The following is a 15,551-nucleotide window of genomic DNA, read 5'->3' as shown; positions in this document are numbered from 1 at the left end:
ATGAAAAATGAAAATAAATAGAATTATTGCTTTGGAGATAAAGACAACTAAAAATTAATATATGGTATATTTTACTTTTTGAAACCTACAAATATTTAAGCTAAGGCACTTCACAGCGATTATGTTTTCTAAAAAAATAAAACATTAATGGTGCAGAATTATAAATATTTAGAGATATATCAACTCGACAATTTTTATTAGTTTACTTGCTACGTAGATATTTTAGAGATATCAAAAAAAAATCTACAATATTTCGAAATATTAGAGAAACTATACAACTTAGAGAAGACAAAAAAACCGCATATGATATCATCATCATTTTATGCTGATTTTCTGATAACTGAACGCTAGGTCTTTTTAAGGGTAGCCAGAGAAAAATGAATGCGAGAGATCGTTCTCGTATTTCTACTACTGTCAACATGTCATGCAATAATGTCATTATTAACAAAGTAAATATTTTAGGCCCGTGATACTGGAAGTACCACATTACGCATCACTGCGGGGCAAAGAACGTGAGATAGTGATACTACGCTCAGACAACGGCACAAGTTGGAGGGAACACAATGCAGATGCCACGGATGATGTCGTCCAGGATATTCTGCATGAGACTCTGGAGATTGAAGGTTACTTTACTTGATATTAATTCTATCTGTACCACATCTACTCCTTCTACCGTCATTACCTAAATGTTAATAAATCTATTAATTTATGTAATAGAAATGGCAAACAAGCTGACTTCTTACCTGATGCTAAGTGCTAAACAGCAATGGATCTGGTAGATAATGGCAACACTTTTTAATAGATAATTATGAAATGTTGGATCTACCTCACTATCACTGCTAACTGCGGATGCTGGCTACCAATGAATTATTATTCTAATATGATGAATATAGAATGGTTTATTTACCTTTGCTGACGGTATACGATGGTGGAGCAATATTTGAAGACACCCTATCGTCTTAAAGTCAAGTCAGTTAGCCCATCGATTGACTCATTAGCAATTAGGCACGATTGTTTCCAGAGAATTGGCACCAGTTAATATTGAGAATTATTTATGAGGCAACTGTGAGATTCCTTATGAGTTGCTATTCCGAAGAACTAAGATGTATAGGATTTTGGCCCCGGATAACTTCATTGGTATATTTCATTCCTCAAACTGGACTACAGCCAATAAAGCAAGACGCTGGTAGGTGAAAAATACGTAGCCACGCAAACAACTTTTTTTAGGTGATGCTATGCATGAACAGCACTACGGACTACAGATTAAAAAGTGAGCTGCTTTGGCTCCTGAAAAATGTGAGACCCACGTAGACGATATTTTACAGTCTACTTCAGATGAAATTAATACAAATCTATTTAATTTATTTGATTAGTTTGCTGACTCTTTAATGTACTTTACCAGAAACAAACGATGAAGAGAAAGGCTGGGACACTCCACGCATTACAAGGATTCTGACACACGACTTCCCTCAATACTTCGCTGTTATATCGCGTATACGTCAAGAAGTACACGCCATTGGGCCCGAAGGTATGTTTGTTTATAAGAATGTAGAAGTAACAGATAAATATATCGTCATGAACGTATTCCCCGGTAGAGTAGACAGAAGCATTATAATCTAGCAACGGCGACGTCTAAACGGTAAACATAATAGTTGTTATGCCCAGGTATTGTTTAGTTTGAAACTAACGGGGATGGAAGCGAACCTTCTACATCTTTCGGAATAATTTGGTTTGCTTGCGTATACACATATTACAAAATATATATACACTTAGCCCGTATCAATATCAAGTTGTATTAACAGTTTTTTTACAGTAATATCCCATATTAAATATTTATTCTTATTTTTATGAACATAAAAGTTAATTTGTTTACTATTTACCTCGTAAAGCTTAATGGCTAAATTAGTTGTGAGATCTGGTTTACCCATAATATTTGTTATGGGCGGCAACATGTACATATTTTTAGTCACGTGCACTAAGATCTATACTGATGTTAACTCTACATTCACATTTAGGTGGCATGGTATCAAGTTCAGTGGTCCCTCAAGTGCAAGCTGTATTCCCTCAGGGCGCGCTCACCAAGAAGATCAAAGTTGGCCTTCAGGTAAACCTGTTCAAACCCAGAAAAGGTGTCAAAGATAAAAATCTTAAAAAGATCACTGTCAACAACGTGTCCAAGAAGAAACGTTTTTCTCTCATTTGGTAGTACTTACTTATATACGTAAATAGTTTATATATTTTCACTAGCCTTCACTTAATACACTTGATTAACAAATATGGCTATTTTACCATAAACATTAGCTCTAGGATATTATTTAGCATAACGGTTACCAAAATTATACGACCGACAAAGTCGGACCATAAACATTTATATATAAGTTAAATATTATAGACGTATGTCATAGGATACTTTTATATTAATTTTGTATACTTTATATCTGATTTAATTGTATTAATATAATTTAGTACTTACAATTTTCTTCATGAATAAATTATTATTCATCGACGTATTAACACAGAATTAATTGATCTGTTTTATGTTGACTGACTACATTTATTTTTGATAGTTTATTATTATCTTTAGACATGTAACTTACGTGTTCATATTTAGGTGTTACTTTTAGTTTATTGCCAAAACGATTGTGTTCATAAAATTTATCGGAATAAGCCTAACGAATCATAAACTGAGAGTACAAAGTGTGAATGCCAAATTTTTTTACCTCAACTATCGATGTTTTATGTTTCATAGATTTTTTTATAGGGATACAGAAAATAAAGTGACATTTTTAATAAATATATTTTCAAATATGTGAATTTTAAATAGAAGTAGCAAATAATTAATTATCTGTATCTCTATATTAAAATTTTTAAGATAAATGAAACTAGTTTTTTAGGTTTATTTAAAATATGTCACATATCGTGTTTGTATTCATTATTATTAATTGTAGACGGTTTTATTTTAGATATTGTTATCGTATAAGAGATTAGCTATTTTGTCACCCTAGCATAAGTTGTGCGTTACTCCGCTAGATATAAATTCATACCCAATAAATTTAGAAAATTCTTAAAAATGTTTAAGTCCTATTTATAATTGTACGAATGAAATCTTCAATAAAATCACATTTTAGTCAAAGTTTGTTTTCAATTTAAGCAAAATTGAAATATATGAAATCACTTTATATATAAAAAGTGCAAGACACTTTCTCACACATCGTTCTTTTTGCGATATATCCATTTATGTAATGTATTGTATTTTCTCTAGTTGGTCTTTAGGTGAAAATGGCATGACTCGTCAATATATAATGAAAACGTGAATGATAATGTAATATACATATTATATATAAATATAGAATGAAAACTTATTGTATAATGTGTGTGAATTACTATAAACTTAAGTTTTTTCTGGAGTGACGTGTGTCTAGTTAATTAGATTAAGTATTTTTAAGATGATTGCTAAATTTATTGGGTAATCTATGCTTTTGCAATTGTTACATGGATGTTATTCAGATATGTACTTTATTTCCTAAAGACCAAACGTGAGAGTTGCATGCGATGTACATATATTATTTTGTTTGCCGTATTATTTATCGATGTTTGAGCTTGATTAGTAATAATGTGTGCTGCATTTTGAATTTGAAGCGCATGTGTGAGAAACAGATGAAAGTATGCAATACGCTTATAAACTACATACATTTCCTTTAATGCTTTTCCTGTGATTTCATATGTTCATATTTGCTTAATTTTGCACCGGCTGCTCTTCACCACTTACCTGTTTTATTTTTATTACTCAAGAAATTAAATCATTGAACAACTGGAAACAAAACAAATATTTGTGGCTTATATATTATGTGAGGTAATGCATTATCATCTCAATGATAAGGTGAGTATCGAAAACAATGATTATTTTTTTAAAATCACAAAATACTTATTCCTCACAATGCATGTCAGCTTCGATATTAACGTCGCGTTTGGTCTTTAGAAGTGTTTATATTATATAAATTTACACAATCTCGATAACTGTAATGTATATTGTATGATTTTTAGGCACAAATAATAGACTCTGAACTTACTGCCAAACTTCTTGGTCGTGGAGTGGCGGTATCTCCAGTGGTCACTGTTGAACCCCGAAGGCGAAAGTTCCATAAAGCCATAACGCTGAGCATGCCGGCTCCAAGACCACACACCCAAGGAATGACCAATCAGTACAGCACGTCATCAGCTCCAACATTAAGACTACTATGCTCCATATCAGGTAAAACTAAAATAGTTTGTTTTTATCTTTCTTGCAGATCTAACTGCTTACTAGAAAATATTGTTGCCTCATTAAAATCAAATATTTTTAATTCTATTAAATACTTTTTATAGCACTTCCTATGGTACCGTCACTTTGTTGAAGATTTTTGAGAATAATAAAAGGTTTTACGCCAACAATATTTTTAGTAAGTAGTAAAAGACTGTGAAGTGTTGCAATGGAGTATGGCTTATGTTTGCTATATTGATGACTTAAAAATGCTTGCACTGATGAAAGGTAAGTGTGCCTATATCAAGTATACATACTAGGCTTATGGATACTCCTTTGCTTTAAATTTTATTAGGTATAAAATATATTTAAGATGACCAATATTCCATTACAACACGTTGGTAATGTAGAAAAATATTTATATTATACTTACATAGAGAACGATCATCCAATCTATTATTTAAATTAATAGTATTAAAATTACATGAGATCGGTAGTTGATAGTTCAATCATTTTAAAATTTCATAGTGAATAGTTCCAAGTGGTTATTATATAGTTACTTCGATATTTTTATAGATTTTTCTCTGTAATAAATCTTATTGACGTTAATATTAATTAGAGTAGATAATAAAAACAAATAGTATTAGGATAGTTCTACATCTCCCAATTTTCTAGACAACGGGATGAGCATGTAATTTTGAAAAGAACATTAGTGTAGATTTATATATATTTCATAAATACAAACAATAACAAATGGGTGTATGAAATGGAACAAATTGGGATTACGGTATAAACTGAAGCGCTTATAGCAAATACACTGAGCAGCTAACGGGACACGTCCCTGTGTGTGCGTTTTGTGCGTGTCTACATTGTCTTTGTTCTCGTGTGTTTGTGTGTGTTGCACGCTCACCGTGTGTGGCGCTAAAATATGTGCTGCCACCTATCGGCGCGCACCAACAGGGGTATTTCGCAAACGATCTCTCGAAGGTAAAAAATTAGTAATACTATACAAATACTATAAAAAAGAATCGAAACGTCGGTTTCAGTTTTGTATTAATTTGATTTTCTAAATTATTTTCTCCTATACGTTTCGAATTTTACGTTATTATTTTTTTCATAAGTCATTATTTCGATGTGATATTTATACTCTATTTTCTGTCTTTATTTTAAAGAGTATAACTATCAAATACATTATTTTCTACCCTCTATCACTTTTTGAATGCTTTCCATTTATCTTGCTTCTCATAAATTCTTCCTCTATGCACGGGCTGAAATTTTACGCTTTGTTAAATCACAATCACTCTGTACCATATCCATTAATAATTCTTGGGACATGAAGAGAATGCACTGCGATTTTTCACTGATCGTTGTCGGTTTTAGATCGATTGTATAAACAGGAGTCTTAGTCATAATTGCAACTTATATTTGGCACTTTAAGAGAATAACACATTAAAATTACCTGTTTTGTTTAGTTTAAGCATAAAACAGATGGGATAATAAACATAGTGGTGCCATGTAATCATCCTCATTTCATAATTCAGCGTCTGTGTTCCCAATATTTCCTTTGCTCGTACTAATCAGAGTTCTTTTCCAAAACGGCCTATCAGTTCTGTTCCACATCATCTTCTCTTTGTTTGTCTCATTTCTGTTCTCTTCTTGTCATTGTTTCACTGAACACAGTTTTAGTTCCGTCGTTTTTTTTTTATTTTGAATTTGGGTTATTTTTAGTGAATGTCCTTCGAGAGATCTGTTTTCCGAATAACCGAATCAGTAATTTTTACAATTTGTTGACAAAGTAGAATCATTGTTTTCATTTTGAGACTAAAGCACTATATTTTTAAGAGACAGGTGACCGTAAATAGTGTGCCACAATATCAGTCACATTTTCATTTAAAACAGTATAAAATGGTACGTTATTTGTTTTCGTGTGATGTGTTGTCTTTGCTTGTTGTGTGTTTGCTATAGGCCGTTTTGGAAACATTTTATTATTGTTTTTATTTATTTGTTTGTTAACCTATCTTTCTAATTTCTAATCTTTCTTCTACATCGGTTACTGAATACAAAATGTTACTGTTTGTCATAAAAATTCTTCACATTTCTGTACAAAAACTATTTAAGTATTATAGAATATATTTAAACTAACGTTATTTGATATATAATTCGATAAGTAGTATATAGATAAGAGAAAAATATACGTAGACGGACTGCTTTGGCATGTGATTTAAATTTGTAGACTCATAATCATTGTGGCAGTATCGACAGCTAAAAACTGCCTTATTAGCTTCCATGATACTAGTAGCAAATAAAAAGGCATCTTATTGTAGAAGCAAATAGTTTATAACAAAGTGGCATGTGTTTAAATGGAATCACGAATTTAATAACATGCAATAGTATATTTGTGAATACAGGAGGAACAAATCGAGCGCATTGGGAAGATGTTACGGAGAATACACCACTTACTTTTGTAAATGATTGCGTATCATTTACCACAACCGTCTCGGCTAGATACTGGCTAATTGACTGTCGTCATATCGAGGATGCTACTAAAATGGCAACTGAATTATATAGGCAAGTACTTGTTAACAATAAAAATAACAACCTGGGATGATCCACACAGATATCTAGACCCTAACTGAGCAATGTAAAGGGAAGGGAAAGATAACTGTTATATTATTTTTTTTGCATTCATACGCAGCAATAGAAATGTTTGCATTCCCGTCTAGATTTTAGGTGTTGTTTGATGGGATACCTGTTCAGAGATTATTTATCTCAGTATAAATTCCATGGATGCTTCCATTTGATTACAGTACTTCGTTTTGTGGGAGACATATACTATAGAGTATAAAGTTCTTGGACAACCAGTATTAAATAGTTTATTCATTGACATCATCGTAGTTATATAAATTTCTAGTTATATGAATAGCTGGCGTACTATTATTTCTGATTTAATATTTTAGGGAAGCGATTCACGTACCTTTCATGGCTCGTTTTGTGGTCTATGCAAAACGTACAGACGAATGCCAAGCGCAACTACGCATGTTCTGTGTTACCGACGATAAGGAAGACAAGGCATTAGAACGAATTGAACGCTTCATACAAGTCGCTAAGAGTCGAGACGTTGAGGTAAGATGTAATTTAATGTTGTATAATGTACGATTAATTAGTAGACTATAAATATAACATAATACACCTACAGAGTTACCTTTACCTGTACATCTCGACAAAGAACTTGATAAAATAATAATCTATGAAGTATGAGGATACTACGTTGAATGTGATAATCTTCCGATGTAAATTTTTACCATAAATTAAAAATATACAAAAATTATTGTGTTTTTCCAGTCGGGTATAAGTATACCAACTGTAATTGTGGAAAATGTTGGAAGAAACAACTTGAACTCTATTAACTGTGTGAACACTTTCTATAGTTTATAGTTCTTGTGTCCAATAATACGGGCCAGACCTGAATATATCGACTTTAAGTAATAATTTTAGTTTGCTCTTCATCCATTAGACAGGCAAACAAAGTGACGGCCTATCTGATGGTAAGCGATAACCGTCGGCTACATAAATAAATAGCACTACATTATCACATAACTCCTACGATGCATTGCCATTCCAGAGGACTAAGATGTCATGCCTCTTATTTTGTATTTTTTTTCGAGATTGTTCTACTCTGCGCTTCTAAGTCGCTGAGAGTGAGTCACTCGAGAACTATGCTAGTTTGGTTCTTAAATCCTTGTAATCTTATTCTGAATATTTAATTTATATTTAAGGTTCATGAAGGCAAACCAATTTATTTAGAATTTGGCGGTAATCTCGTACCAATAGCAAAATCTGGAGAGCAACTCGCAATACCGTTCCGAGCATTCCGGGAGAACAGAGTTGCTTTTCCGGTCATGATAAAGACCCAAGATTTGGAACCGATATGTAGATGCCAGTTCATGAGAGATCCCAAGGTTCCTAAAGGCGAACCATCGCCAGCGCCGGTAAGTGTTGAACTATTGTATTATGTTGCATATTGACGATTTTAGTATCTATATGTGCCTTCTTCTTCTTCTGTATTGTATTTAGGATCTATATTGAGATATACTATAAAAAAAATACGATTTATTCAAAACAGAATCATAACCACGAGCTTGCTTTAATTTCTTTTTGGGTAACATGAATAAGATAACCGAAAATAGTGAATAGTTAATGGATTATTTGATGTTAATATTTGATTTTTTGTAATTTTACTAGATTGCGGTACTCAATATAATGGTACCAGATGATACTATAATGGAGAGGACCAGCCCAATACCAACCGATTCACTTCCACGTCGAACCGTTGAGCAAGAATTGATATGGCGGCAGCGACTAGGTGATCCAAGGTAATTTGAAGCCCATCATCTACCTATATCAGCGTTTAACCATTTAGCCCACAAACCACTAGAAAATTAGGCACAATTTCAAGGACCAATTAATAAAAAAACCACAAGAATACTAAGAAAGAAAAATATACATAACGTTTACGAAACTAGCTGGAAAGTATGTATTCCTTTAAATATTCATGGAGAAGATGGCTGACCTCTAGATTTATCCGAGGGGATATATTCGCAGAACTTCAGAGGTCCGCGGACCACAGGAAGAAAAACTGATTTATATCATCTCTCTATTTAACCACAGATCGAAACAGTAAAGGCGGATAAAATGTATCTAACAGACTACATAGGCCTCTATTTTTATTCACAATCGCTACAATATTCGATATTCTATAAAGTGTTTTCATTGATCTATTTTATTGACTGAATACATGATTTTTTTAAATTTGTTGGTATTATAGTCGGTCTGCTAAAGAAGATACGGCAGGAGTTTAAGGTATTATTTATTTTTTAGATTGGAAGATATATGTAATCTCCTTAGTAAGGATTGGGTGGCTCTAGCATATGAGCTTGGTGTTAGTGTTGCAACTGTGAATCAGATTCAAGCGAAAAGAATCACAGCACCCGAACAGGCTCAACTTATGCTCAAGCTTTGGAAGACTCAATCTGGAACTAAAGCTCAAGGTAAAGTAATAAACACCAAGTCAAATCATAAGGATACAAATTATTGTCGATATATACAAAATTTCTGAGATTTGCACAATGTTTGAAAAATCTGCACTTTTCTAGTTATAACACGTCACTTTGCTGGCATAAATCGTTACTGGCACATCATACTATATAGCCTACCTAACCTAATTTATATTAACATTGCTTTTAGTAATATTCATGTCCTAGATAAAAGAAACTTTATGGTAAATCCTTATCCATGGTGTAGATTTTCTAAACTCCATCTACGTATCCTATAATAGGAACTTAAATGGAAGATACCTCATAGCTACATACTATTATTAACGCTCTCGCTCGTTGTAGACAAGGGTGATGTTATATTTAGATTCAATATTTCAAATATTAACTTTTAGATAATTCACTGGAACTGGCGCTATGCCGGATAGGCAGAGATGACATTATTGCTCCACAATCGGAAGTTACAAACGAACGACGAATACAACGTAATATATACCAAGAGAGACAAGCCTCTGAAGAAATTGAGGCATATAAAGGTAGAAAATAATATTTTATTTTATTCACCCCTTATATTTTAATAAATATCTATAAGAGATTTCATTTTTATATTTTATTTAATACAATGTCTATTTTAGCTGAAGAAGACAATAAACTTAAAGATAAGATATATGATGACAATCAAACAGCAGAGCACAGAGATTTGGAACACGATCAAGATGAAGCTAAATATTCACCTGAAGAAAAATCTATCGTAGACAAGAGTGAAATAGAAAGAACTCCTACTCCTAGCGAAGAAAGCGAAGAAGATGAAGGTGAAAACTAATAAATTTAATTTAATATAATAAGTTTATTAAACAATCGTAATGATAAGCATTAAGCGTTATGGTATTTTTTTTTATTTTTTATACTCATTGGTTTTTATTCAAATACTTCCAGACATAAAGCGCAGTGTAGCTGAGAGAAAGGAACAAATAACCAGAAAACTAAGTTCTAGCAAAATACCAGCATCGAAACAAAAGAAAGAAATACGTGAAGAAATTATAGAAATTAGAACACAAATTAAACCCGACATAAAAAAATTCCATGACATCGAACAACAAGTATGTGATTAATCCAATATAATATTCTTATTTGAATGTATTGCAGATTTAATTTAGTTATTTTACAGGTAAAGGAAAAAGAACCAAAATTGGAAAGAACAAGGTCTAAAACTTCACCAGATACCGTTGAAGAAGAAATTGAAATAGAAATTCATAAAGACATTAGTGTAGTAAAGAAAGAAGAACCAAAACCAACTGAAAGGCCTATAGAACAATTTAGAAAATTCGATCCATCGTCTCCTGCGAAACCTACACCAAAACATTTACAAAGACATATGAGAAATGAATCGATGAGGTTTCCCTCCGGTGACTTTTCGAATGTCACTATTACACCTCGAAAATCAGTAACGGCTGAAAGCACTGAAGTAAAACATATAGCAGAAAGTAAAATGGATTCTTTCACAAAAGAAATAATATCTCAAAAAGAAATCGTCAGTTCTAGAGTTGAAGAAAAATTAGATGATGGTGATAAATCACCAGACATAATATCGGAAGAAAAGGATATGGCTGAAACAACATTAAAAGACAAAATAAATTCATTTGAATCTAAAATGATCAAAGACCCTTTAGTTGACATACCTAAGACAACTGTGAAGTTAACTAAAGAAGCTTTGAAAAAACACACAATGGAACAAGACCAAGGGATTGAATATACACAAGAATTTGTTAGAGAGCAGTCGAAGCAAATATCGACTATGGAAACGCATGAACATATTACTCACAAAGTTTTAATAGAAACTGAAAAACACGTTGGAGCTGTCAAATCTGTTAAGGAAACAATACAACGATTTGATTCAAAAATAAAACAGGGAGATAAATCTAAATCGACTCCTAAAACAATTAGAACTGATTCTACACTAGTCCAAGTATCATCAGAAGAAGACAATGAATTTTTAAAGAAATCAACAGATTCAGAAACCGAAACTGAATCACAAACAACTATCAAGTTAGAAAAAATGACTAAAGTAAAACTTGATAAAGAATTGTTTGGAAAAAAGGAAGGATTGAATGATAATTTTGAACACCACCTTAAAGATCTCAAACTCAATGACCGAAAAGATGATAAGTATAAACGAGACGATGATGATGATAAGAAAGACGATGAAGGTGTTCCAATTAAAATTAAAAAGTTTGAGAAACAAATGACCACGGAATTACGTAGTAAAGTTAGTGAAGAAGATATATCTGAAGCTATAGAGGAAAAGATTGTTACTCTTAGGGAAAATTTAAAAGAAAGCAAGGTAGGTTTATTCGAATTATGTATAGAATAGAAGTTTACAATACAGACTTCCACATATGATAATTTACATTCACAGTGAATTTGTTTTTAGATTGAAACACAACAGTCGGTAGCAAGTATGATATCAGATATTAGCAAACATACTAAGACCGACTCACTAGGTTCAGATATACAAGATGTAAAATCGTCCCAAGAATCGCCAATTCCATCAGCCATAGGAAAGGCAGATTCCTTAGCTGATTTACAACAAAGTACAGAAAAGGATTTTAGTTTAATTTCACAAACTGAATCTAAGGTGATGGTACTATATTAAAGTAATATCATGAAATTAAATTAAACAATTAATTCATATTCATGAAATATGTAAAGGATTCGGATTAGAGAGCTTAATCAATGTTCGCTACTTTATTTTTATTATTGCCAATAAACTATATCATATCGTTGCTAAATATATTATTTAGTACTATTGCTTTTTTAAAACAATATTAAATAGATTACTTATTTATTATAATTATATAATTTTTAGGTTTACTCAAAAGATTCTAAGCATAGAAGTGATTCTCTTGACGAAACTTCACAATTTTCTGACTTAGAAGATCAAATAGGTACTAGTCCAGCTCACAGACCAATTTTGAACAAAGACACAACAATTTTAAAATCTGTTACTAGTGTAATAACAGATAAGACAGAATTAGCCATAGACCAAACTTTAGAATTTTTGAAATATGAAAGTGAATATAGTTCACAAGTAGACGCTTCTTCTTTCATTATAAGAGATCAAGGAAAGGTAATAATATACACTGTCAGTTATTGTCATCTAATATGTAAGATGTAACTGTACATGATTTCATTTATTAACAGTTTTATCATATCAAATGATATGCGTTACTTGTAACAAAAAGTCAATTTTCTCAAATAAGCATACTGCACTGCGTCCTCTCTCTGCTTTATTTTAACTTTTTTATTTATAAAATATATTTATTAAATCATAACACAAAGAAAATAACTATCCTATATAGGAAATATAGATTTTACTTGAAAATATATGGGATATTTTTTCAGGTATCACCAAAGGATTCACCTGTCATTAGCGCAAAAGCACGCCAATTTATAGAAACCGTGCCAGAAGATGATTCTGTTCAAGAATGTTTCTTTTCAAAACGCATATATTCAGATTCATTAGAGGACTCTGAACATACTGACTCAAGACGTCATTCGGAAGCTGAATCTCTAAAATCAGATCAATCTGACGTAAAACAAAAAGTATCTTCATCAGATTTCGATGAAAGAGCAGAATATGAAGAAACAGCTGATTCTGGCAGTGGTTTTGGTGACGAGAAATTTGAAGAAAGTATTGGTTTTACTTCTATAAAAATAGATTCAAAAGTTCTTGACTCAGACAAACAAGATTCAGAATCAGACAAAGAAACTGATGTAATATTTAAAAAAATGGGACCAAAGCGACACTCCAGAACAGAATCCATATCTATCTCAAAATTAAGTGATTTACAGATTGATATAGAGCCACCCAAACTAAAACAAGAATTTCAAATGATTGTGACGGAAGCTGAAGAAGCTAACAAATCTTTTGATAAAGAAGAAGTGTCAGATAAAATTTCTTCAGAAAGTAGCAGAGAGATTGAGATATCTGATAGAAAGTCGTCTGAAGGCATTTCCGATAAAATCAGTTCAGAAGATGCAGTAACGGATAAAAAGTCATCTGAAGATGATGCTGCGAAAGAAGGAGATCGAATATTAGACAATGAAAAAGATAGAAATATAGATTTTGTCGTTAAGGAAATTATTACAGAAACAGTGGATATTCATGTTGAAAAAGTTAAAATATTGAAAGACGATACTATCGAAAAGGGTAAGTAGTATTTAACATGCAAAAATTAAATTTGTATGTACTCATTTCTATGAAACAATATAATAAATAATTTCTTACAATATTTTAATGTCGGTATACATATTGCAGTTGATGTGATGAAACGTCAGTCTGTAACGTCGGCAAGCTCAGGATCCGGTGCTGAGCTTCGTTTAGAAGAGAAACGTCTTTCAGATGCTCATAGTTTAACGGAGTCTAAAGATTACACATTCGAAGAGTCGGAAGATGATATTGGTACGCAAGGAACTCATGTTGATTTCTCTAAGGATAAACAAGACTCAAAATATGAAACGGAATCTAAAACTAAAATATCGACAGGTAAAATGTATTAATTTTATATTAAGACTGATGTATACATAATTTAGTGGTAAAGTTGGTATATATAATAGAATAAGTATTGGCAATGCGCATGTGACGTCCCTGGTGTTTCAGACGTTCTTAAGATACGGTAAACGTTTATTATCAGATGGTTCGTATTCTTAATTATCACTATCGTAGTATAAAAAAAATTAATAACAACTTTGGTTCAATTTCAGGAAAAACAACCGAACAAGCTAAACTTGCTAAGTTAACACATGGCGACTCGTTAGATGATGTTGAAGGTTTTCCAGAAGATCACGTTGCTGATTATGTACCTAAATTACCACATATTGCTGAAATTGGGTGAATAATTAATTCAATATTTCGTTTTAAATTTGCTATTTTAATATATGTCGTGTAAAACACGTGACAATGAAATTAAAGAGTTTGGGTGGCTCAATGCGCATAATTATTATCTATTTGATTGTACTATATTTATATTTTTGTACCATATATATTCTTTAAATAAAAATTGTCCAGGACAATTTTTGCTCTATTTTTACTTCTAAAATAATATTTTTTGGCACAATTATATATTTATGATATTATAAATAATAACAAAATATATTTTTAGATCATTATCGGATAAAAATATGGTAAGTGAGTTTTTATGCAGGGAAAGAGAAGAACAAATAAAGCGAGAAACTATTTCTACTATTAAAAGTGAATTGATAATTGCTTCTCAAAAAAATATAGTATTAGAAACAGCAGACGATAAGAAAATATCTGAAACAAAAGAGGCAGTGCAACCGCACATTAAAGAGACTAAACAAATGACTGTAAAGAGTAGTAAATTTGATGTCTCTAAAATTCGAACTGATACTCTTGGTAAATTTGATGCTGAGAATATCGAAAGTCTAAAAGATAAAAAGTTTGCCCCTAAGGATTTGGAGTTAAAAGAAAGTTCAGAAATTACAAAAGAACAAGTTAAACCTGTGATTGACGATATTTTACAAAAAGGCTCTATTGCTGCAGCATCACGTAGTCCAATATTAGATAAAGATATAAAAAGTATTACTAAAGATGTAACTGAATCCGAAAAAAGATCGTATGATGCTAAAGTACCACAGAAAGAAGAGAGAAGACATTCATGTATTAGTCCTGCTATATCTCTTGAAAGGATAGCCGAGTCTGAAACAGAAACAGAGGATGAAGTACCTAAAACATTCAGTAGCATGATTACTGAGACTAAAGTAACAGAAATAAAATCAGAAATGAAAAAATCCGATTCGGCTATGAAGCAAATGGCGGATAACATAGAGATTATTATAAAACAAGCTTCAGAAGAGGTTGATGTGTCCCTAGATGAACCTTTGATTGAACCTCAAAATCAAGATATTGCAGGTCAAGTGTCTGTTGATTCTATTATAGAAGAAGCTGTCACTACTGTCGAAGAATACTTAGAATCCTCAAAAGACATAAAAGAACGTGAAATAGAAGCAAAGAAAGAAATTGTTTATGAAGAAACAAAGAAATTTGTTAAAGAAAGACCGGGTTTAATAAAATCTCTATCGCGGGATAGTGGCGAAATAGTTATATTACCTAAGAAAAAACATCCACGCACTTTTTCAGTTCAAAGCTCACCTGAAGAAGTTGAAGAGCAAATATACACTGATTCTGAATCGGGTAAGTGTTATGGATATTTTTAAATAAATGGTTGGTTAAATATTAC

At 31.8% G+C, this 15,551-nt stretch overlaps 1 protein-coding gene across 1 annotated transcript in view; it reads left to right on the top strand.

Moving 5' to 3' along the window:
- The window catches only part of LOC131851953 (ankyrin-2-like), a 68,678-nt gene that overhangs the window by 37,593 nt on the left and 15,534 nt on the right, over nucleotides 1-15,551 (top strand). Inside the window, exons 24-43 of the mRNA XM_059202514.1 lie at nucleotides 463-623; nucleotides 1,403-1,528; nucleotides 2,016-2,104; nucleotides 4,045-4,252; nucleotides 5,201-5,227; nucleotides 6,649-6,808; nucleotides 7,198-7,363; nucleotides 8,017-8,229; nucleotides 8,483-8,613; nucleotides 9,119-9,288; nucleotides 9,687-9,827; nucleotides 9,927-10,103; nucleotides 10,228-10,391; nucleotides 10,460-11,632; nucleotides 11,723-11,926; nucleotides 12,158-12,418; nucleotides 12,694-13,501; nucleotides 13,610-13,837; nucleotides 14,056-14,182; nucleotides 14,454-15,505. Coding sequence (XP_059058497.1) covers nucleotides 463-623; nucleotides 1,403-1,528; nucleotides 2,016-2,104; nucleotides 4,045-4,252; nucleotides 5,201-5,227; nucleotides 6,649-6,808; nucleotides 7,198-7,363; nucleotides 8,017-8,229; nucleotides 8,483-8,613; nucleotides 9,119-9,288; nucleotides 9,687-9,827; nucleotides 9,927-10,103; nucleotides 10,228-10,391; nucleotides 10,460-11,632; nucleotides 11,723-11,926; nucleotides 12,158-12,418; nucleotides 12,694-13,501; nucleotides 13,610-13,837; nucleotides 14,056-14,182; nucleotides 14,454-15,505 — 5,786 coding nt within the window. The remainder of the gene's footprint in view (nucleotides 1-462; nucleotides 624-1,402; nucleotides 1,529-2,015; nucleotides 2,105-4,044; nucleotides 4,253-5,200; nucleotides 5,228-6,648; nucleotides 6,809-7,197; nucleotides 7,364-8,016; nucleotides 8,230-8,482; nucleotides 8,614-9,118; nucleotides 9,289-9,686; nucleotides 9,828-9,926; nucleotides 10,104-10,227; nucleotides 10,392-10,459; nucleotides 11,633-11,722; nucleotides 11,927-12,157; nucleotides 12,419-12,693; nucleotides 13,502-13,609; nucleotides 13,838-14,055; nucleotides 14,183-14,453; nucleotides 15,506-15,551) is intronic.

This window comes from Achroia grisella, unplaced genomic scaffold, assembly GCF_030625045.1.
Source record: "Achroia grisella isolate CSIRO2021 unplaced genomic scaffold, CSIRO_AGI_Agris_v1 utg1174, whole genome shotgun sequence".
NCBI classification, from domain to species: Eukaryota; Metazoa; Arthropoda; class Insecta; order Lepidoptera; family Pyralidae; genus Achroia; species Achroia grisella.
This window is presented reverse-complemented; position numbering and strand designations above follow the sequence as displayed.